At 37.0% G+C, this 23,887-nt stretch overlaps 1 protein-coding gene across 1 annotated transcript; it reads right to left on the bottom strand.

The window, feature by feature from the left end:
- Positions 1–9,825: 9,825 nt before the first annotated feature.
- On the bottom strand, positions 9,826–12,599 carry LOC145114830 (putative clathrin assembly protein At4g32285). Its single transcript, XM_079050920.1, has 2 exons — positions 12,371–12,599; positions 9,826–11,898 (listed from the first exon to the last, which is right to left on the bottom strand). The coding sequence occupies exon 2, from the start codon at positions 11,868–11,870 to the stop codon at positions 10,026–10,028; it is 1,845 nt and encodes a 614-aa protein (XP_078907046.1). The 5' UTR covers positions 11,871–11,898; positions 12,371–12,599; the 3' UTR covers positions 9,826–10,025.
- Positions 12,600–23,887: the final 11,288 nt, after the last annotated feature.

The raw sequence follows: 23,887 nt of genomic DNA, 5'->3' as shown, positions 1-23,887 counted from the left end.
TCAAGAGCTAAGTGTCTTTCCTGGTACTCTTTCATTTCTGCTCGGTCGGTGGTGAGGTCCTCCTGGAGGTCGTCGATGATAATACATGTCCGACGGTAGTCCCTCTCCAGCCGTCGAGATTGCGCGGCAATGTCCTCCGTGGCAGCCCCCACTTCCAAGATCCGACTTGCCGATTTCGTGGTCTGATCTCCGAGATGCGTGATCCGTTGAACCATGACAGGGAGGGCCCTGTCTGCCGGACCTCCAGGACTGAGGTTATAGAAACCTTGCTCCATGCTGTATGGGGAACGCTGGTGTTGCTGTCTGCTCTACCTCTCCAGGTCCTCCGCGTAATGGGGCGTCGGCCCCTGGTAACCCAGACGATGTGCGGGAACCCGAGCGACATAGGGAGGATTAATGACCTCAGACTCTGCATCCGAGTCCTCCTCTATCTCCTCCTCATCTTCTTCCTCCTCTAGATCCTCTTCGGGTTCTTCTTCGGGGTCTTCCTTCATTATCTCCTCAGGATCCTCTTCGGGATCCTCCTCGATCCAACCGTCATTTCCCTGGTTAGGGAATTGGGGGTCTCCAGGCATATGGAATCTTGCCATGACGTATGTGCAAGAATAGAGATATGAGAAATACAAGAAGGGTTTAAGTGTATGACTCTCTAGCATTCTAAAATACTCCTATTGTATTTTAAACTTTATGTTTGATTCTAGAGTGTCCTTGGTATGTAGGGTTGGTAAGTTTTAGATTCGTTGTTCACCACAACCATTCCAAAATACATGTTAGTCATATCTCTCATAAATATAGTTGATCAGACTATATTTATCCCATATATGATTACATAACTATCTAGGCTTGGTCGTAGCGTCCAACTTATCTTAACACTTTTTTATATGGTTCTTATTATGACACTGTTCGAGTATGTATGCATGTATGTATACTTTTATAAATATATTATTATATTTAAAAAGTATACTTCTTAGTCATAGGGTTTTAGCCCAATTATATTTATAGTTGTATATCTTACATGGTTTGATATACTTAGTTCACTATAAATAATGCTCTGATACCAATATGTCACACCCCCAAACCAGAACGGCGGAAACGTCTGGGGGTGGATGACTTCATGTACAGTATCATAACAAATGAATGATAGTGATCAAAGCCATACAACCATCATATTAATAATTAAGTGGTTTACATTATACACAAAACATTGTTTACTTGATATTAAATACATATGTCAAAAGTAAATAGCGTAACGCAACGCCCCATCCTCAAAACCCTTTTTTTGTTACCTGTCTACGGATTCCCTGAGAATACAAGTGGTTTTGAAAAAGTGTCAACAAATAAGTTGGTGAGTTCATAAGAGTTTTGTATGAGAAGAATTGGTAACTTTTCCTTGTAAAAATGATAGAGTATACTTTCAGAAAATCCAATATTTTCTTTAAAATGAGTTGTAAGTCTTAAATCCAAAGACTAAAAATGTAAGTAGTGTTGTATTGGAAAATAGTATTTTGAAGTTTTATCTTTATATAAAACTAATTGAATGTATGTTAACCCCGTAAACCAAATGCATTGTTAATACCCCATGTGAGTTATTATAATTGTGCTAATGACTAGATGACCTGCTACGACGTTCTTTAGGCGTCGAAATGTTAAACATTTGTCACCCCAGACCTGCCGGTCTAACTGTAGCTAACAATTTAGGTGCGGGGTTGTCAATCCTGTATATATCTATACACATGTGTCACACTCTCTTACCGAGACTCTGGTTATAATTCAGGACTTTAGTGTGTACTCTGGTAGGTACGGTGAAGACTTGTTTCACAAATTTGTATCAACCGGTTTATGTCTAGTGTAATGAAACCCTCAATGAAAGTATTAATCTTCCATGGGAGCCATATAGTGTAAAAATATTGATACCTTTAAGTAAGTATATGATTCGCCCAAAATGGTAGTGTAGTATCTATGATTCCCAAACTATATCAATTATAGTTTATTATGAATGTTTGTTAAATCCATTTATATAATCATATATATAAATATGTACAAGTTATTTTGCCTAGATGTTTTAAAGATTATATCATATAAACTTACATCTAACACAAGTATGAGAACATTTGGTATGAAAAAGTCAATTTCTAGTTTTTGCATATTTTTAACGATATTTACCGGTAACTAGAAAAATATAACTTTGTAAAACTTAGTTTTAACATTTTTGGGAATTTTAACTTGAAATAACTTTGTATGTTTCAAAACCATATATTTTTTGTTAAAACTCACAAAATGATGTCATGAACTTGTTATGTCCACTTTTGTTTAAAAATCCATTTTTACATAAAATGATAGATTCTTGAGTTTTCTCTTTTGTAAAACAAACTCCTTGATATTTTGTCAAGTATCAAGATGCATGACCCAAAGCAACACATTTTGGGTTTTATCCTACAAAAATGGTATAATAACTAGGTTATAACCATTTTTGCTAATAATGCCATATTTGTCCAAAGAAAATCTTGGTCTTTGTAGTTTTGTAGTTATAACTTTTTCTTGTGAAAATATAACATAGTTTACAATTTGTTTTTCTTAGTTTTTATATCTCAAAACTAACATACCACAAATAAATGTTCTAAAAACTAGTAGTAACCATATTTCATGCAAATAATGCTTTAGCATTATTGGCTGCCAACTGTGTCAAACTCGTAGAATATGCGCTGCCCCTTGGACGCGTTGCTCTTTCGTCGCAGGTTTGATCGTTTTAACATTATTGGCTGCCATTTTTCTCACACATTCCTCCCCTCTATTTTCCACTCGAATCCAGCTTCCTCACACCTCTATGATCGATTTCCCCACTTAATCCAAGGTGTTTTGGTGATTAGAATTGCTAGAGGAATCTCTACTCAAATCCTTCCAATATATTGCATCAAAGGTAGTTCTTCTTCCTCCTTTTCCCCAAATTCTAACTAGGGTTTTGATAAAATGGTAAATCTAATTCCATACTCTATCAGTGATGTTTATATGAGATTAATGATGTAGTTCCTTTCCTTAATCCATCTCCAAGCTCCAACAAAAAAAATGGTTGTGTGATTTATGAGATTGGAGTTGTTTTGATGAGTTTCCTTAACTAATAATGGTGAAATCTAAATTCATGCTTAAATTGGGCTATTATTATGAAATAATTGATGTGATTCTACTCCTTGATCCATCTCCCAACTCTAACCAAAATGGTTGTGAGATTTGTGAGGTTGAAGGATGTTTGATGGGTTTTCAAGCCCTTGCTCTTCAAATTCGAATTTGATGTTCCATGCAATGATATAAGCTTGAGCTTATGGTTAGATGGTACATTTCCCTTCAATCAAGGATCCATTTGTCAACCCTTGGCTTATGGTGAGATTCCACGATGTTTGAATCAAGTTCTAGTTTCAATGGTAATAACTTGGGTAATTTCAATTCTAGGGTTCATTGATTCAAATTATTAATTCCAAGCAATGATACGAGATTAGATTGTGATTAAACTGCTTATGTTCTTCCAAATCCATGACCCATTTATTAATTCATAAATAATGGTGAGATTTTTAGTGTTTTATTTAAGTTTAGCATTCATCTAATTGTTTGTGTACTTTCAAACCCTGAGTGTTTTAGATCAAGTTCCATGGTTTCAAACAATGATATGAGTTTAATGTTATGCTTAGATTATGTATTCCATTCCAATCTATGATCCATGTGAAAATCCTTGTCCCACGGTGAGGTTATGTATTTTGGTGCACCTTTGCATCAATGGTGAATTGAGAATATCTTGATCATGGATGATCTCTAATCTTTGTCTCTAGTGTAATTACATTGTTATAATTTGACCTACACGTCTAGTTTTTGGTATTAAATCTTATGAAGACTAGGAAAATAATACTATCAATGTTAATGGATGATTAACGTCCCAACACATTATTTATCTACTCATATTGTGTTTTAAATCTTGTTATTAATATTGTTCCTTTTTATTAATTCCATAAATCACATGTAGTGATTTTTATGTGAACTGAGCCTTTTGTGCTCATTAAGATTCTAGGCGAAGGTTGAGTAATAACTTGATGTTAGATGCTTATTCCAACGAAATGAACCATTTAAGGATCCTTATTAACTTCATTTCCTTTGAAGTATTTTGAGTCAATGAATTCATTTGGAGAGTTATTGAAAGTAAGATAGCTAAATGAGAACCAAAACCAGAATTCTGCCTCTATTCCAGCTCTAGAGGTGCGAACCATAGTTGGTCGCAGCATGTGTAACATTCATAAAATTCTTGAAAATTTTAAACTTTTCAAACAAACCCAAAACCATCATTGTTTACAAATTATTTTTAAAATAAGTTTCACGTCAAAGAAATCCCAAAATCGTAAAAACAAAACATGAAGAAGTGCACGATCACGCCTTCACCTTCCCGCGATCCTCCGAGGTACCTGAAACACAATTCAAAATTATAAGCCCAAAGATTAGTGAGTTTCCCCCAAAATACCAATACATAACAAATAGCACAAATACAATAACAACATGTAATGGGCCCACAACTTAACAGACTGGATTACCCCTGAGCCTACATCATAAGTCTGGCTTGCCCTCGGTCCACAACTTATGTCTGGCTTGCTCCTCAGCCTGGTCAGTCCTTGGACTGAATACCGCTAAGCCCTCAGTACGAGTCTGGTACGCCCTTCCCGGCCCTCAGGTCGTATCTAGAATGCTCATGAGTCCTCAGTATGAGTCTAGCATGCCCTCCCTGGCCCTCAGCTCATATCTGGCATACTCCAGGGTTTGTTGGCTACAGCACGGAGCAGTACAACCTCAACCCAACCCATGCAATATGTCGACATATAACATATAATATCATATACAAATAAACAGACAGTATCACAGGTAGTCCTACAGATCTACCAGACTAGCATATCAAGACTAGCATTCATATCTATATCGTACTCAGGATATCAACAATATCAGGTTATCAAAACAATGGGAAAACTTTGGTGCCTTCGACCCGAAAGTATAGTGAGGAAAACTCACCTCACAATGACAAACTGCACTGAAACCTCCAACTGCTGACTCACGGAAAATCCCAAACTATCACAGTAAACAAACATCCAATTAACAATTGGAATACCATTCTTGACTAAGGATCGATACTTAGGGTAAATGTCCATTTTACCCTTTCCCTAATTGGGTCAAGGCCCAAGTCCAAATCTTTGATCTAAAAGGCCCAGATTACTTCAAGGCCCATACTTGGCCCAATTTTCCAAATTGGGCCCAATTCCTTATTGGGCCTTATCCTAAGGTCCAACTTTCCCATCATCCTAAAGACACTCATATCCAGAAGTCTAAAGAGGGCCCAAGCATTGAAGCCCAAAAGGTGGCCTAAAACCCGAAGCCCAAAGTCCGAAGTCCAAACACGAGGCGTACGCGGGGCGTAACCCTTCGGTATGCTGGGCGTACTCCACCTCGCATTGACCACCATCGGGGTGGTTGACTCAGTACGCGGGGCGTACATCGCCTTACGCGGGGTGTACCCTCGCAGGTCTTAAAATCCTTATAAGTGCTTAATGGATTAAGCACCTAAGCTCAAACTTCAGATCCATGACTCAAAAGTACTCCATCATCATAAAGTCTAAAACTTTAAGACTTTGGACGTTCAAAAAGTCCTTAATACATGGTCTTAATCCATTAAGACCTCCTACAAAGAACAAGGAACCAAACTAGCTAAAGGAACCTTATTTTTATATCTTAGGACCCATCCTAGGGTCTGAATGGACAGCCCAACACATCCAAAACAAAACATGCATATCAATGGGACTTTTGAGACAAGAATAACACCATAAAGCTACCAATATGAGATCTACACAAACCAAGCATAAAGGTGGTAACTTTTTACCTTCTGGAGCTTCTTAATGAAGTGATGATCCAAGATCTACTAGCTTGCTTCACTCTCCAACCACCTTGATGCAACTTCTTCTTCTTCAACCACACAAGAAACACACTCTTAGCTCAAACACACTCATTAGAGAAGTTAGGTTTGCCAAAAACGATTCCAGAACTTGGAGGCTGAAAAGATGGGGGGTAAAGGGTCCATAAATATGCTTAAATACTCCACAAACCCTAAAAATTAGGGTTTTCACCTGGACACACGTACGCCCAGCGTACATATGTGTATGCCCAGTATACTAGGGCGCGCCCTAGTACGCTTAGTGTACCCACATGTACGCCCAATGTACAACTCAAGCTCCCAAGAAATTACCAATTTGCCTCTAGGGCTTCCTAGGGTTAGTTCCAACTAATTTCAAGGACCAAAATGACATATTTAAATACCAAATAAAGGATTTGAAAATACCTGAAAGCTCAGGATGTTACAACATGATTATTATCCTACATCGTTTTTAGTTTTGTGTTGTGCTTGTGCCTCAGGTTGACTCATTCATTCTATTACATTTTGCTTATATTACCCACATTAGGACATTTTTGGGGTATTTTGAGCTTAGAATGTTAAGTTAACCCATAGAAGGGTATTTTAGACATTTGACACATTGTAATGATATTAGGTGATTTATTTGGGAAGTTTGGAGCTTGAAGTGTTATAGTTTAAGTGAAGAAGGAGCTTGGTATTGCAAGCTTTGGACTTAAGGTGAGTACAGTTACCTTGGAACCAAGGACATGTTTTGAGAAAATGGATTTATTTGTAAGGGGTTAGACTTATTCTTTTGTATTATGGGTCAATTGCCTTTTTTCTAGTTTTCATTGAAATTTACCGGGAGTACACATCCCTCATTATTGTTTTTGTGTTTTGAAACTATCTAACATATACTTGATTGCTAGTTGCCCATATGAGGATTGTTTGTGCATTCATGACGTGAAATTTTTAGAAATGTTTTTGGTTGATATAAAGCTAAAATGCTTATTTTGAGAGAAGAGATTTTGGCATCCTACTTATTGCATACATGCATATCATACTAGGATGGATGTGACTTTGTGGTCTCGGGTACCCAATGGACAGTTGTTTGTTATTTGTTTGTGAGTAGATTTCTAGATAATCCTCATGTGCATAGGTAGAGACTCGCTACCCCTAATGTGACCTAGGTTGGATGGATCATAGTGCCTTGTTTGTGGGTGTAAGGGCGAATCGACAATTTTGTCTGTCATGCGTTCTTCACACCCGACCATCATCATTTTGTTGTTCGATGTGAATGGAAAAGTTGACTGTTTGTCATGAGCACTTCATATCCGAAGATTGTTGTGAGTTGGACTTTTAAGATGGACTTGGGTTGGGATAGTTGCATGCATTGCACTATCCATTTGGATAGTTTCTTCATAAAATATATTTGGAAATGTATCAAGTTTTGCATACTTATTTATTGTTCAGAATCATTTCCAAGTGTTTTGCGACTCGTATGAGTATTATTTGATCTATATGATTGTGTTTGGATTTTGATATTTAAGAAGCTTTTACTTGAGATACATTTACCTTATATTGTTTATTCACTTGTGAAGTTTATATAATATTTGTCATAAATGATAATGTACTTTGACTGATGTAATATTTTACCCCAAGCTAACTTTTGATGTTGATTTTGTTGCTTTGAGAAGGTATGGGCTTGTCATTGGTGTATGGACCATATTGTTCATTCATATTGTGATCGTACTCACTAGGCACCCCATGGATTAAAACCTATTGTTGATAAAATTTTGCAGGTTAGCAGATATTGTCAGAAACTTAGGAGACTTATATAGAAGACCTTTGGGTTGTAATGTCTTCTTAAACCTTGGTTTTGATATATGTTGTGACACTCTCGCAAAAAATGTTTGTTTTTATTAAAACACTAAAGGGAAATCTCCAATAAAGTCTTAATATTTTAGGACAGTTTACGGTTTAAATTTTGTTTACAAAAAAGGACAGAATACCGGCTAAAACTTCGGAATGGCCCTCCGTGGCCGGTTTCGCAGATTTAGCCGGTATTCCGGCTTTTTTCGTTAATTCGTCAAAATATTAGGATTTTTTCGTTAATTTGGCTAAAACTTCAGAATAACCCTTTTATCAATATATTAAAAACGGTTTGTTTTTTCAATGTGTGTATTTTTTTCATTTCTTTTTGTACATCGTTATATATTCAGTTTTAAAGTCACAAAATATAGAAAAAAGTATGCATACAATCCAAAAAACTAACAAACTTCATAAATTTGTCTAAAAACCTTTATCGGAGATAGAGTGCTCTATGATTGCAGGATGAAGTTCATACAAAATTATTGTATATTTTCTTTTGGTTACAACATTGATCTAAGTACTGGGATAACCACAAAACATATGTAATAATACTAATTAGGTATACTTAAATCTATGGGATACCTTTCTCGTTAATACTCATTTTCTTCTTCATTATCTTGGTTGTTTAAAACCTTAATCAATCTACCCTCTTTATTCCTTTGTTTCTTTCTATCTATTGCAGAATTGGGAAGGATGCGATAAGGGATACATACACACACCCCTCAGATAGATCTTTGTCTTCCTTTTTATGTGCGCACACACGCATAAAAGTTTCTGATGTGGAACGTGTGTGTGTGTGTGTGTGAAATGAGGGTATCAAAGTTCAAGCGAATATGTGTTTTGTGGTCTAGCCAAGACAAAGACTAGCTGCTACCAAGATGTTGCTATTGTCATTGGTAAATTGAGATACAAGTTTAATATGAGCGTCAAATTGAGATACAAGTTTAATATGAGCGTGTTGAAGTGCATGATTCAACAGAAAATGAGTATTAACGAGAAAGGTTGTCCCATAGATTTAAGTATACTTGATTAATATTATTACATATGTTTTGTGGTTATCCCAATACTTAGACTAATCTTGAAATCAAAAGAAAATATACAATAATTTTTGTATGAATTTCATTTTGCAATCATGGAGCACTATATCTTCCGGTAAAGCTTTTCAGATAAGTTTATGAACTTTTTTAGTATTTTGCTTTGTATCGATAATTTTTCTAAATTTCGTGACTTTAAAACTAAATATATAACATTATATAAAAAGAAATGAAAAAAATACACTCATTGAAAAACAAACCATTTTTAATATATTGATAAAATGGTTATTCCGAAGTTTTAGCCGAATTAACGAAAAAATCCCAATATTTTGACTAATTAACGAAAAAAACCGAAATACTTGCTAAATCTGCAAAACCGGTCATGAAAGGTTATTTCGAAGTTTTAGCCGATATTCTGTTCTTTTTTGTAAACAAAATTTAATTTGGAATTAAACTGTAAACTGACCTAAAATATTGAAACTTTAGATTTCCAAACACTAAAGTTTTGAAAATTTTATTTGGAGCAGTTATCCACATATGAACTTTGTAAAAGATTTGATCTAAACTTTGAGGACCGTTTTCCTCAAACTAAAGTCTAAAATTAATTAAAAAAAGGATTTTATTAAAAACTATTTCAAATAGGCTCATGCAAGCCCCATGTATATATCGACGACTTGCCGGGATCTGGTAATAAATCTAACATTCAACAAAAATATAAGATAAATAAATGTTCAAGCCAAGAGGCACCACAAGAAGAACTTTTCATTGTTTTCCTTTTGAAACAATTTCGATACATTGACACTTCAACAAATGTCTTAATTTGTTTATTTACAACAATTTATATTTTTCAAAAATGTATATTAACTAATGCACTATCAAAATCCAATAAACCAATAAATTGATTAATCCATTTCTCTTTTTAGGTAAAGATATCAAGCACTAAATAATTATTTCAAGCAAAATAAAGCTAGTTATGAATGTCATTTTAATAGAAAAACAAAGATATCATGATTTGAACAAAAAAACACCCATCTTTACATTCATCCCACAATACCCAAATACGTTGTCGTTTATCTGTCTCTCCCCTCACTAGAAATGCAGTATCAATTATCACACATGAAAAGATACATTGAAAATTTAAAAAGAAAAAAAAAATGTAAAAGTATGATGATGAAAGAAAAAAAAAATACAAAATAGACATTATGTAAAAATCAGTAAGCAGGATAATAGTACCCGGATCCATTTACAGGTGGATACCCATAAGGTTGACCCGGAGCTCCATATCCACCATTGTTGAGTTTAGTCAAACTACCTTGACCTTGCATTCCTTCTCTAGCATACTGTTGCCACACCACCTGTTCTTGAACAAGCAACTGTTGCTTTTTCTCCATATCCGCCATTTGAACATAAGAAGGTGGAGGAACAGTTAGAGACGCTGCAAACGGGTCACCCGCGATTGTCTGAACCGACCCGTCAGGTGCCGGAAGTGCCAACACAGGTGTGGCGGTCTTCCCCGGCAACGCCACACTACTAGCACTGCCACCAGATAATCCGGCGGTGCTCACATGTTGTCTCACTATTCCTTGATCATACATTCCATTCAAAAGCAACGGGTCAAGTCCACCACCCATTGCCGCCTTCTGTTTCTCAAGATTACTAGCCGTCTCCACCAACGCAAGCTCCCAGTCGGCTTTTCCGGGATCCGCCGCCGGATTCTGCCACGCGGACGTCACCTCCACCTCGCCGGAGGACGACCCGAATGCTTCCCATTTCCCGGTGGTTGCCGTCGGTGCTCCGGCGAATAAAGCTAATGCGAATTTGTTCCCTTGGTCGTCGGCGGTTAACGTGTCTTCTCGTAAATCGACTAAATCTCCGGCGGGTTGTGGTGGTGGTGGCGGTTGCTCAGCCACCGGAGGTGGTGGCGGTGTGTAAGTTTCCGGTGCTGGTAATGCTTTGATTTCGTTCATGTTAACCGGTTCTTCTTTAATAACAATTTCGGGTTTCTTTTCGGGGCTTTTTGAAACATTTGCTCGATCTCTAACAAATTCTTCTAATGTTTCTAGTAATTTTGCTGTTATTCTTTGAACTTCTGGATAATCTGAAGATCTTGCAATACCCATGTCTTTACACCAATTGTAAAACCCTACAAGTTCATCAATCTGTTTAGCTGCACTAACATAAGCATCGAATGTTTTTACACAATCTTGATATTCCATATCAAAGAATCGATCAAGTAAAATGGCTAAAACTTCACATATATCTGCATAAAGTTTGAAGCTTTCTTGGATAACAGGGTACAAAGCAGCCAACACCATTCTACTGTTTCTTGCAAGACCCGTGGGTCGACATGACAGGATCCGATCCAATAGCCTCTGTAAATGACCCATTTTTCCAAAGATTCTTTCGGGTTCCATTTCTCTTAATGGGGTTATGGATTTTTTATCCCCCTCTCGAACATCTCCTGAAGATCTTGACCTTCTCATGTTTCCACCATATCCAGGGGATTCAAAGTCATTGTAACCACGTGATGGTGGGGAATTCCAGCGATCTTCTCTGAATTTGTCAGGTTGTTCGATGCCATTGTTTTTTTGTTTCCTTTCATAAGCAACTAAATCAAGCTTTTGATCGAGGTAAAACCCGTAAGTTCTTACAAAAGTGGAATGATCCCATGAATTTGAATGAGCTTCATCGCGAAAATCTGCCATGTTAAGCAACCGTGTTCCTTTTCTGGTTGCGTACATGATTTCCTGTTGAAAAACCATGTCACCATCGTTTAACAATCGATGGATGAGAACTAGACATTTGAGTGCTACAATCCAATCACGAGTCTTGCTTAATCGTTTTGATACTGAGTGAACACAGGCACTGACATAGCCACGTGAGAAGGATGTGAGCTGTATGATCTCTCGGATGTATTTTTCACTAGCTGGATCATCGTCGTGACTCGTGGCTTTGACTATGGCTACCTCTAGCTCTGGAGCCATATTGCTAGCTACTTTGGCTATTCCAATACTCGTTTGATCTTTCACAGCTCCCATGGCCTTCCGAAACGCCATTGTTCTTCTCTATTCTTCTGGTAAAACCCTAGAAAACCAAAAACGAATCGAGTGCATTAGTACATACGTACGAAGAGAAATCGCAAAAGTTTCATCGATTACAAAAGGTTAGATGAAAGTAATACTTAGTTTGATTCCATTGATATGATCGAATCTAGAAACAATTAAAATCGAAGAAATGGAAAATAATATTCGATAATCTAGATGCCATCGTTATTTGACATTTTTGCAGCTCCATAAATCATGAAAAGAATCATAAATACAGCTCGTTGAAGACACATAATTAATATAACAACTGATAATTTATCATCACGACATCAGGATCCATCATTAATTGATTTTCTACTTCGGAATAACGGAAGTCAAATTCAAATTAACCATTCATCAACACTCACCTACACGGTTCCATTACAAATTACTAAATAAATCCACCGAAAACTTCAGATTTCATTTCCAATTGAGATATCGTTTTAATAAAATTGAAATCAGTTGAATCGTACCTTTAAATATCTACAACAGATAAAAAGGAAAAATCGGTGGATGAGCAGATCCGTTGACTTTATAGACTATCCAGTCCACGTTTAGATCTGAAGTCGAAGAAGAAACTTATGGTGGCGCGTCTTCTCTTCGTCTAGCCGGAGATATCTCTCTCTCTCTCTCTCTCTCTCTGAAATTTCTGTAGAGAGAGAAGAGGAATGGAATAAGAGGTGGGGTTGTTGAATATGGACCGTTGGATGAATGAGAACTGGAGAGCAGAGGAAGCTTCTATGGTGTATGTATGAAGAATAAATGATATCAGCACATCGATTTATTTTCCTTTGAATCATGGAAAAACAAAACATTGTTTTCTCTTTAAATATATTTTATATCTATAAAATAATAAATAATCGTTCGAAATTATTGATAAAATTACATAGAATTGAAAAATAGGTTCAGCTGAGCGTAGATATGGGTTGCGAGAGCTATTGATTGTATGAGTCTGCATGTCCTCAGTCGCCCGTGTCACCACTTAGATGGTCTTGTTAAATTTAATGACAGGATTGATGACATGAGCGGACATATTGTTGGTATTCAAAAGTCGTCACCCAATGAACCGGATGCCGACCCCAGTGAGGGGCTGGTGTTGGATGCTTAGCTCCTTAATCATGTGTTTAAGCTACCTATCACTAGTGTCAAAAGTATCTATCATAATTATCGTATGAATTTCTCTTAAGCTTTGGAAGCTGCCCTTTCCAAGGTGGTTACCCATCACGGGTCCGTTGAAGCGTGGGTTACATTGGTAATTCTTCCTAAGTGTATTCGTTGTTCAGGCCCAAGAATAGACAAGAAGGTAGGTCTGCGAACATGAAGTCCTAGCAACATCGTAATATCCTAAACGCATTAGCTACTTGGGGTACAGTAGTGTAACACCTAGTTTTAGTGATGTTCTAATTTCGTGACATTGGGACATAATTTGATCAAGTGAAGGTCTTGGGCTTCAAAGGATTAGATTTTAGACCCTTTCGGACGTTGATAATGTTGGATTAAGTGATTAAAGCCCTCGATTTATGTCTTGAAGCAAAAGGGTAAAATTAGAAAGGTGATATCTCGGGCTTCTTGCATGAATTAAGGATTTTTCTTCGATATGTTTTTAGTAAGAAGTAACTAGATAGAATTGTAGGGCTCGTCAAAACTATTTTGTGCATATAAAGAACGCCAAAAAACGGAATTGAAACGAAGAAGTTATGGTAGTTTGAAGTTGATCTGGAACTTGGGAATTTTGCCCTACGCTGGGCGTAGGTGCTGAAATCTGGATGCGAGTTTAATGACCTACGGTGGGCATAGGTTATGCTGCGCTGGGCGTAGCCGCTGCAAACCAAAACCCTAACCCTAAGGTTTTGAGCCATATTTAAGGGCTCTAACTTCTTGGGATCATTCCCATTGCTAACCTCCATCACCTCATATCGTTCCTTTGAAACCCTAGCCAATATTTGTGAGTTTTAGATCTTTTAGAGGGTTTTTGTGTGCTCTTTGAAGGGAGAAGGTATTTGTAGAACCAAGTGGGAAGCTTTAAGGTGTGTAGATCTTGGATTTGCAAGCCAACATCTATCCCTGAAAGGTATAAAGCTTTCCTCTTGATGCTAGTACATGTTAGATCTAGTATGGTTGTGAGTTTTATGCGTTTGTCCCTGTAATCTTGGTCCTTGTGAGTATGGGTTACTACATAGCATTTGAATGCCTCCTTCTGATGTTTTTGAGGTTATAGAGTCATAAAAATGAGAGCTTGGGCACTCTCATCCATACATGCATGAGTTCTTGAGCAAAAAGTGACAATATGGACTTATAGATTGGTTTTGTGCTCTTCTTGGCCATGCAAAAGGGTAAAGTCAGAGACTTTATCCATTAAGACATTCATTTAGATCAGATCTGGGAGTTTGAGAGTTTGGCTTGCTATATTGAGAGCTTAATAGAACTTTTGGGAAACAAGGGCTCTACGCTGGGTGTAGGTTATGCTACGACGAGCGTAAACCGAGGTTTGACCGTTGACTTTTTGACCAGTTTGACTTTTGGTCAACCATGTTGGGACTTAGTATTGGAAGGGAAAATGGTCCTTTTCCCAAAGGATGTTTAATTATGAGCCTATACCTTTCGTGAGTTGGTTATTACCTTAATTGTTAATTAGTGTTTTATTATGTATATGTTTAGTAGGAAGATACTTGATATCGTAGACTCGAGTGGGTGATTTATCTTGTCTTCAAGGCTGAAATGAGTTTTCTCACTATACTTTGTAATGCAATATGTATCTTTGTATGTAGGATGTTGGTATGGTGTAGTTATCTGTTAGATTGGTAGATCTGTTATGATTACATGTTCTTGTTGGTTATTTTTTTATGTACATATGTCGACATAATGTGATTGGGTTGAGGCGGTCCTGCTTTGTGCTGAATGTCACACCCCCGACCGGCGGCGAAACGACGAGCTGTGCGAGGTTCAGATGTTGGATCATAGATAAGAAGTCACATTGAACTGTCACACCCCCAAACCAAGGATGGCGGAAACGTCCGGGGGTGGAGGACTTCATGTATAGTATCACAACAACGAGTATGATAGTGCCCAAAGTAAATACAACCATCATAAATATAATTGAAAAAGTTATACAATAGTATGTGTTTACATGTTTCCAATCAATTACACTTATGATGACAAAAATGAAATGTTTGACGATTTAACGTCCCATCCTCAAAAGCGGTTGATTTCCTATTTCACTGAATTCCTGAGAATACAAGTAGTTTGAAAAAGCGTCAACAATTAAGTTGGTGAGTTCATAAGAGTTTTATTTGAGAAAGAAGCCATTTTCCTTGTAAAAAGCGATAGAGTATGATTTCAGAAAATTCAATATTTTCTTTATTAAACGCTAAATGAACTCTCCTATGTTATGCACTAATGTACCCTAGAAAGACTTGTAGATTCCTTCTACAATCACCCAGTGTATATAAGTTATATAAAATTTAAGTTAAATAAACTGTCGAATATAATGGGTCTGCCCCAGGTCCACAACCAAACAAGGAACAGGAAGTAAGGCGGGCCCACCAATTCTAGGTCGATTGCGACTAGATTCTTATATAACTCTAGCATATACACTTAGCAATTATAGCTGAAGTCTAACAATTCTAGATGAAATGTAGTTTTGATAGAAATATGTTTCCAAGGAAAATCCAATATTTTCCTTATAAAAAGTCATGTAGTCTTAAACGTCAAGACAGAGAATATGTGTGTGTTTTGTACTTATAATGTTCATAATGGTAATATGTTTCCAAAGAAAATCCAATATTTTCCTTATAAAAAGTCATGTAGTCTTAAACGTCAAGACCGAGAATATACAAGTATTTTTCCATACTTAAAGTAATACATGCATGTTTAAATTGGCATAAACTCGTTTAATTTAGAAGTAAATCCCATTTTCAAAGTAAAATTTTTCCTGTAAACTTGAAAGATTGTTAACTCCCTATGTGAGTCGCTATAACCATACTACGACAGAATAACCTGCTGCGACGTTCTTCAGGCGTCAGAAACGAAATGACATTTGTCACCCCCGATCGGCCGATCGGGCTTATGCAAGCAGCATGGGTGTGGGTTGTCAATCCCAATATAGATCTATACACAATTATCACGCTCTCCCTACAAGAGACTCTGGTTATAACTAATTCAAGATTTTCTGTGGTACTTAAGAGTACCCCGAAGGAGAATGTCTCACAACTTACGTTAACTAGTTTACATATAGTTTTGAGTATAAAACCTCTTCCGTGGAGGAAGTGAAATCACCTTTATGAAAATACATTTGTGATATAAATTCATAAACTATTACTATTATAGTTTATCAAGTTGTATATGAAAAACCCATTTGTTTTGAGAGTAAAACCTTTTCCATGTAGTATGCTTTTATCGAAAATTCATAAACTATACTTAATGTAGTTTATTATATGTGTTCGAAATGAATGGAGGAAAAACCTTAACATGAATGACTAATTTCTGTTTATGATGATAAACTAACAAGAATGCATCCAAACATTGAGAAACTTATTGTTATGCACTTTGCTCAACATACTACAAAGTGTTGTTAATATGGTAAACTATGCAATTAGTTTTTATCCTTTCCGCACTGTTTTGAAATTATCATAGAAAAATCATACGAAGTCGAAAACTAACTCCGTAAACTCTGAGAGTTTAGAAAATGTGTCTAGTTTATTCATAATTTTTATTATGATTTTTAGAAGTCTCTATCTTATGTGAAAGTGTTCATAATCACAGACTGGTCAGAATTCGTTTCTGAAATGATAGACAGTTTTGTAAAAATCACCATAAATCGTAGAAAAATCATATGGAGATGTGCAAGTGGTTATTTTAAAGGTATAAACCTGAACTACTTGCATATTAAACAGTTTTGAAAGATATTAAGTTTAAGTTGGGTAAAACAGTTCGTGAACAGGTCACAACTTTTCTGTTGTAAGCTGTCAAGTTGAGTTTTGAATATGTTTTGGTATTTAACTTGTATTCCCCCCCTAAAAACTGAAGAAAACTAGAAAATGTAGGGGTATGAACTCACCTTGAGTGATTCCTTGAAGGATGGAAGGTTGAAGATGATGAGTTTCAAGTCTAGATCACTTGATGAACACACGAAGTTTTGGATGATCCTAAGAACGATTTTTGGTGTGAAGATATGAGTCGTTGATCCAAGAGTGTTATGAAAACATGTAATAACACTTGAGTTAGAAGGAAATACTTACCAATAAGTGAATAAATGACTCAAGAATACATCAAAAGTGTGGCTGAAAGTTGAGAGAAAAGAGGCCCTCTTGATGGTTTAAGAAGTGTATAATGTTTGATGGTGAAGCAAATGATCAAGGAAATCCCAGGCATTTCCTTATATGGAGGGTTGCTGGAGCAAGTGGCTAGGGTGAAGGGATGTTTGCCTTGGTTTGTGTGATGTGGATAAGGTTGGACCAATGAGAAAGTGACACATAGGAGGCAAGTGGGCACACTTGACCCACTTGTGGTGTAGGATACTCTTCTTAATGTAAAATAATGATTTTTAATTAATAAATCCTTGAAAAATAATTAAAATAATAGTTATGGGGGTTAAAAATGATAAAAATATGAATTTGGTGAAAAAATCCCGTCAAAAACGGGCTTAGGAAGCGAAAGTGGTCGAAAACCGGACAATAAGGACCGAACCTGCGAGGTTCGGCTCTTAGGAGTGTGGGAACCGAGAGGGAACCGAGAGTAGGAAGGGAAGACCGAAGGTCCGAAGTGGGGATGCGAGGGTCTCGGATGGGGGGGCCGAAGTTCGGTCCTCGCTGCTGGCTTCGGTCCGAGATGCTTCTGAGACTTTCGGTTCTCACACTTTCGGCTCCTAAGAGGTTCGGCTCTGACACTTTCGGTTCTGACACTTTCGGCTCCTACGAGGTTCGACTCCTAAGAGGTTCGACTCCTAAGAGGTTCGGCTCCTAAGAGGGGTTTCAGTTCCTAAGAGGGGTTTCGGCTCTATATAACTGTTTTTCGAGAAATCTTTCCGTTTTGCGTGATTTTTGACCAAGTTAAGGGTCGGGATGACCCGGATGACCATAAAAAGTTTGAGAGAGATTTTGGGAGAGATTTCACATACTTGGAGAGATTTGGGAGAGATTTCACATACTTGGAGAGATTTCACATTCTTGGAGTGATTTGAGAGAGATTTCACATACTTGGAGATATTTCACATACTTGGAGAGATTTGGGAGAGATTTCACATACTTGGAGAGGTTTCACATACTTGGAGAGATTTGAGAGAGATTTCACATACTTGGAGAGATTTCACATTCTTAGAGAGATTTGGGAGAGATTTCACATACTTTGGAGATATTTCACATACTTGGAGAGATTTGGGAGAGATTTCACATACTTGGAGAGGTTTTACATACTTGGAGAGATTTGGGAGAGATTTTACATACTTGGAGAGATTTGGGAGAGATTTCACATACTTGGAGAGATTTGGGAGAGATTTCACATACTTGGAGAGATTTGGGATGGATTTCACATACTTGGAGAGATTTGGGAGAGATTTCACATACTTGGAGAGATTTGGGAGAGATTTAACCTTAACCATTAGTATCGTATAATTTCGTAATGCAAGGTTCGTGAACCCCGTTATGCTTCGTTAATGATCGTTTTAAGTCCCTGAAAGGGTCCTTAGTCGTGTTTTGATGCGTTTAACTCCCTTTTTAGGGGTTTTACATTGTTAACACATAGATTCTTCGAGACACTTGAATTTTTGACATACAAATGCACATTTTTATACATAGAATAACTTCTTAACATACAAGTACTAGTTCAGTTTGACCGGGTTGACTTGTTGACTTTGACTTTGACTTTGACTTTGACTTGAATTTGACGGTTGTCACATTGAACCATACACAAATATTATGTAAACACGATTTTTTATTCATTAGGTAATTTAAATTACACAAGTATTCAAAGTACAAGAACGATACGAAAGCAACGTAAAATAATAAAACACATATGCCTCATGCTGCATCACTGGGATCTTGCCCATCTCCTTCCGGGCTCATTCTCCTTAGAATACATGTGGTTTGAAATGTCAACATAATGTTGGTGAGTTCATTGGTTTTGTATACTTTAAAAGGTTTTATAGGATTTGTTATGTCAACATTATTGTTTTCTCTAAACTTGCATACTTGAGTTGTGTTCTATCGCTACTTTATTAGGTTTACTTTCTTGTAGTAGTTTTTAGATAGATTAGTTTAACAATGTTACAATGAGTTCCTATAATCAAGCTATGAATGTTGTTGTCTTCATCCCAGTATATCGACACTTCATCAGACGTCGCCGATGTTTAGAAAGTTATGCCTGATTTGACTTGCCGTCAGGTTATAGCTAGCAACCAAAGGTAGAGGTGGCAACTCCGTATAGATCTATAAATATCTTTCCCGCTCACTTAACATTTAACGATTATAGGCTTGGGGCTTTACAGCTAAAGTCCATTTAGCTAGGTGATGAATTGGGTCTCATCTAACACTTGTTTGTAGGTGCCTCCCCTAGTCGATCGTGTTGTTATTCTTCATTGTATTTATACGAGATACTTATTTTTATATATATATATATATATATATATATACATACACACACACACACACATATATATATATATATATATATATATATATATATATATATATATATATATATATATATATATATATGAAAGCATTTTATGTAGTCGGGGTATTTGGGCAGAGTAACCACTAGGTATTAAGCTTATCCAAAGGTTGGATATAGTAACGACTAACCAAACGACAATTCCCGACAACTGGCCAGTGTAACAACGAGGTGTGGTGTTTTCTACCAATGTGAGTTAGCATAAGAACTAGACATAATATTATCCCTAAAAGTTGGGCAGAGTATCTTCCAAGCATAATCTCATCCTAATGTTCTAGGCATAATCATATTGCTAAGTTTATACAGTCAATAATATTTATGAAAGAGATAGTTTATAACATGTACCCCCCCCCCCCCCCCGAAAAGGTTTGAAAACAGTAAAGTGAGACCGTGAACTCACCCTTGAAGCATGAAAGCGCTGATGTAGGGTAGTATTCGGAAGTCCAGAACTCGGGAGGCGCTCGGTAATCAGTGGCACAATGATCGAGAGAGAGAGAGAGAGGTGCGAATTTGGGGTGTGAGGAACTGAATGTTGGAACTTTCTATTGATAGCCAAATTTTGAGTGCATGTCGCGCAAGTGTGTGAGCCAGGTGGAGCTGCCACGTGTCATCATCTCCCTGTGCCATGTCATCTCGTATCTTGACGAATCAAGTGTTAGAGTGCACGCCGTGCGCTATGCGCGGGTGCACACGAGCATGAAAAATCAACTTTAAAAAATCGTAACTCTTGCATACGAGCTTCTTTTTCAATGACTCTTATATATCCGTGTAGGTCTCGACGTACACTACAACTTTGGTTTTGGTCGTTTTGGTTAATTCCAACTTTTGTTTTTAGCGTATGTTTTATAACCGTTATGATTTTATAAAAATCATAACTCTCACATATGGTTTCCTTTTTAGGCGTTCTTTGTCTCAAAATTCCTACTTTAAGTAGTACTACGTAACTCATTTTGGTGATTTCTTCGAAAAATCGACCGTTCTCCTTGTAGTTTTTAACGTTGTAACTTTTTATATACGATATATTTTTACTTACTATAAAAATCATATATCCTCCACACTAGGTGATATTTTTACGAAGTTTATATTTCTAGAACCACAACAACACATATATTCTAAAAATTTAAACCTGCTCTCAAGGTGACACGATTTTTTCACGCGCTTAATTTTGAGCCTAAATGTTAACGTAATTAAAGAAGAAATTGAATATATTTATTTATATATGTCGAATGGTTACATGGTTGTCCTATTACATTCTGCTGACGGTATTAGGTTCTAACGACGGCTGTTGACATATTTTCCCGGGTTGTCACATCCTCCCCCCGTTAAAGGAAAATTTGTCCCAAAATTTAGCTTGCGGTCAGGATGTTCTCGAACAAGTGAGGGTACTTGATTTTCATCTGGTCTTCGTGCTCCTAGGTGTACTCTGGCACTCTATTAAAGTTCCATCGTACTTTGACTATGGGAATGTGGCTTTGCTTAAGTCTCTAGACTTCGTGATCCATAATCTCGACCGGTTCCTCGTTGAAATTGAGTTTCATGTCGATCTGTATCTCTTAGAGGGGTATTACAAGCATTTCCTTAGAGAGACATTTCTTGAGGTTTGACACGTCGAATACATCGTGCACACTACTGAGTCCCTGTGGCAATGCGATTCGGTAGGCTACCAGACCTAACCTAGCAAGGATCTCGAAGGGTGTTATGTATCTTCGGGTTGAGTTTGTCCCATTTTCCGAATCTTATTACTCCTTTCCAAGTAGAGACTCTCAACATGACATTATCCCCAACTTGAAATTCAAGGGGTTTTCGTCGGAAATCAACATATTTCTTTTGACGGTCTCGTGCGGTCCTTAGTCGCTCTCTGATCTGCACGATCTTCTTGGTAGTCTCATGTATAATTTTAGGTCCTTTTTAGCGCGGTGTCTCCTACGAGTTTCTTCGCTAACGGGTGTCACCGAATTCCACCCATCTTAGCGACGGACGAGACTTTCTGCCATAAAGTGTTTCGAAAGTCGCAACCTTTATTTTGGTGTGATAGTTGTTATTATAAGAAAACTCAAACAAAGGTAGGTGAGTATCCCACACATCTCCAAATTCTATCACACATGATCTGAGCATATCCTCAATCGTTTTTATAGTCCTTTCACTTTGTCCATTGGTTTGAGGATGGTAGGCTGTGCTCATATCCAATCGTGTTCCCAATGCTCGTTGCATTGTTTTCCAGAATCAATACGTAAACTGGCTATCTCTATCTGAGATGATAGATGTCGGTATGCCATGTAGCCGAATGATTTCCTTAATGTAAGTTTTGGCTAGTCTCTCCATTTTATCCGTCTCTTTGATTGGCAGAAAATATGCAGTCTTAGTTAGCCGGTCGAACATTATCCAAATCGTGTCATACCTACTGGGTGTCTTAGGCAGTTTGGCGATGAAGTCTATGCGAATTTTTCCCATTTCCACTCAGGTATTTCTGGTTGATGTAGTAGACTTGGTATTCTGCCTTAACCTTAGCACAGGTTAAGCATTTTCTCATGTAGGTGGTGATTTCTGCTTTCATGTTTGGCCACCAATACCCTTTCTTTAAGTCGAGGTACATCTTGTCAGATGCAAAGTGAACTAAGTACCTTGTCTTGTGAGCTTCGTCCAAAACCAAACTCCTGATATCACTGAACCTTGGCACCCAGATTTAATCCATGAAACGTAGGGTTCCATCATCATTGGACTCGAATTGCTTCTCCATTCATCACAAGTGTTCTTCTGACTTGTTTTCTTCATTAAGGGCCTCCAGTTGCGCTTCTCGGATTCGGGCAGGAAGGTTTTATTGAATTGTCAAGGTGAGTGCTTTCACTCTGCGAGGCTTGGCTCGTTCCTTTCTGCTTAGGGAATCGACTACCACGTTAGCCTTGCCTGGATTATATCGGATTCCGCACTCGTAGTCATTCAGTAGCTCTAGGCATCTTTGCTGCCTCATATTGAGTTTCTTTTGATTGAAGATGTGCTGAAGACTCTTGTGGTCGGTGCATATGTGATGTGCACAAAAGTACCTACTAGTTTTAAATTATTAACCTAACTAACTTAACTAACTAAAATGCACCTAGGCACTGTACCTAGTCGAATTATAGAATAGTTTGGGTAAGTCGGGTGTTGATCACAGGGAATAGTTTTAACTAATTAATTTACCTACTATTAAATTAACCTAATTTCCTAGCTAAGTGGTGGTTTTATCTAATTTTGCAAGTTTAGATGAACTTAATTTCTTAACACAAATTCAATCAATAAACAAAACACTTTTGTTAGTTCGAATCCACTTTCCCTCAATGGTTTATAAATTAGTTAAGACAGTTCCTGTTGGTTACCAATTAAAATAGTATTAGCAATTCAGTTCTAAAATAACTAATATTAATTAATTCATGTAGATCTATTTATGGTCACACATAAGTTAACACAGAATCAATTATTCAATAGAATTGGAGCTATGTAAGATTGGGTTAACAAACCCAAATTAGAGTCATAACATGAGTTCTCTAGCACAGCCTAATTTGATAATTCAATTCCTTAACTAAGATTGGTTCGATCTTAGCTCTAATAATCTAATGTTTATTAAATTACCAGGTGTTCCAATTCATGCAGAACAATGGTCATTAACTACATAGGATAAGACATTAAAGCAATCTAATTATTGAATCAAGCATGCTAGGTAAACCAATCAAACACAAGACATAAACAACAAACAAGGTCTAGATTAATTTAATAAAACCATGTGTTCCAGCTTCATCTAGCTAACAGAAGCAGCTAGATTTAGCTGGACATGCTAACAAATAAACTAACACAAGTCATATTCAAGGACATATTTAAATGTACCAAACTATTAAGCTAATTATGAACTCTTCCTTCTTCCTAGGTATGTAAACCAACTTCTAGGCTTCAAGCTCTATAAATTTCGACTTCTGAAACTCTCCAAGTCAGCCAAAAGCTCCTAATTTGTAGGGAACAAGCCCTATTTATATTTTCTGAAATTTCCGTACTCACGTCATGAGCAAGTAATCCTCACGTCGTGAGCAAGTAGATATCCGTGTTTGACAAGGAGTCTGATCCGCGATGCTTATCTTCTGGAATATTCGTACTCATGTCGTGAATAGATATGTCTCACGACGTGAGAGTAGCTGATTATGTTGGTTTTCTTCTCTTTTACTCTCCAAGCCTCCAAAGTTCCAATCTTTGTCGATTTTAGTCCTTTTCTCCAAAATTGCTTCTATTTGCCTGCAAAGTACAATTAAAGCTTATAAGTATCATTATTCAATGCAAATAACCAAAATATGTATAAAAAT

Source organism: Lactuca virosa, chromosome 5, assembly GCF_052849685.1.
Source record: "Lactuca virosa cultivar CGN04683 chromosome 5, Lactuca_virosa_CGN04683_v6, whole genome shotgun sequence".
Taxonomy (NCBI): Eukaryota; Viridiplantae; Streptophyta; class Magnoliopsida; order Asterales; family Asteraceae; genus Lactuca; species Lactuca virosa.
This window is presented reverse-complemented; position numbering and strand designations above follow the sequence as displayed.

Excerpts from the sequence above, each read along its gene's own strand:
- LOC145114830 (XM_079050920.1), bottom strand. The coding sequence starts at position 11,870 with ATGGCGTTTCGGAAGGCCATGGGAGCTGTGAAAGATCAAACGAGTATT.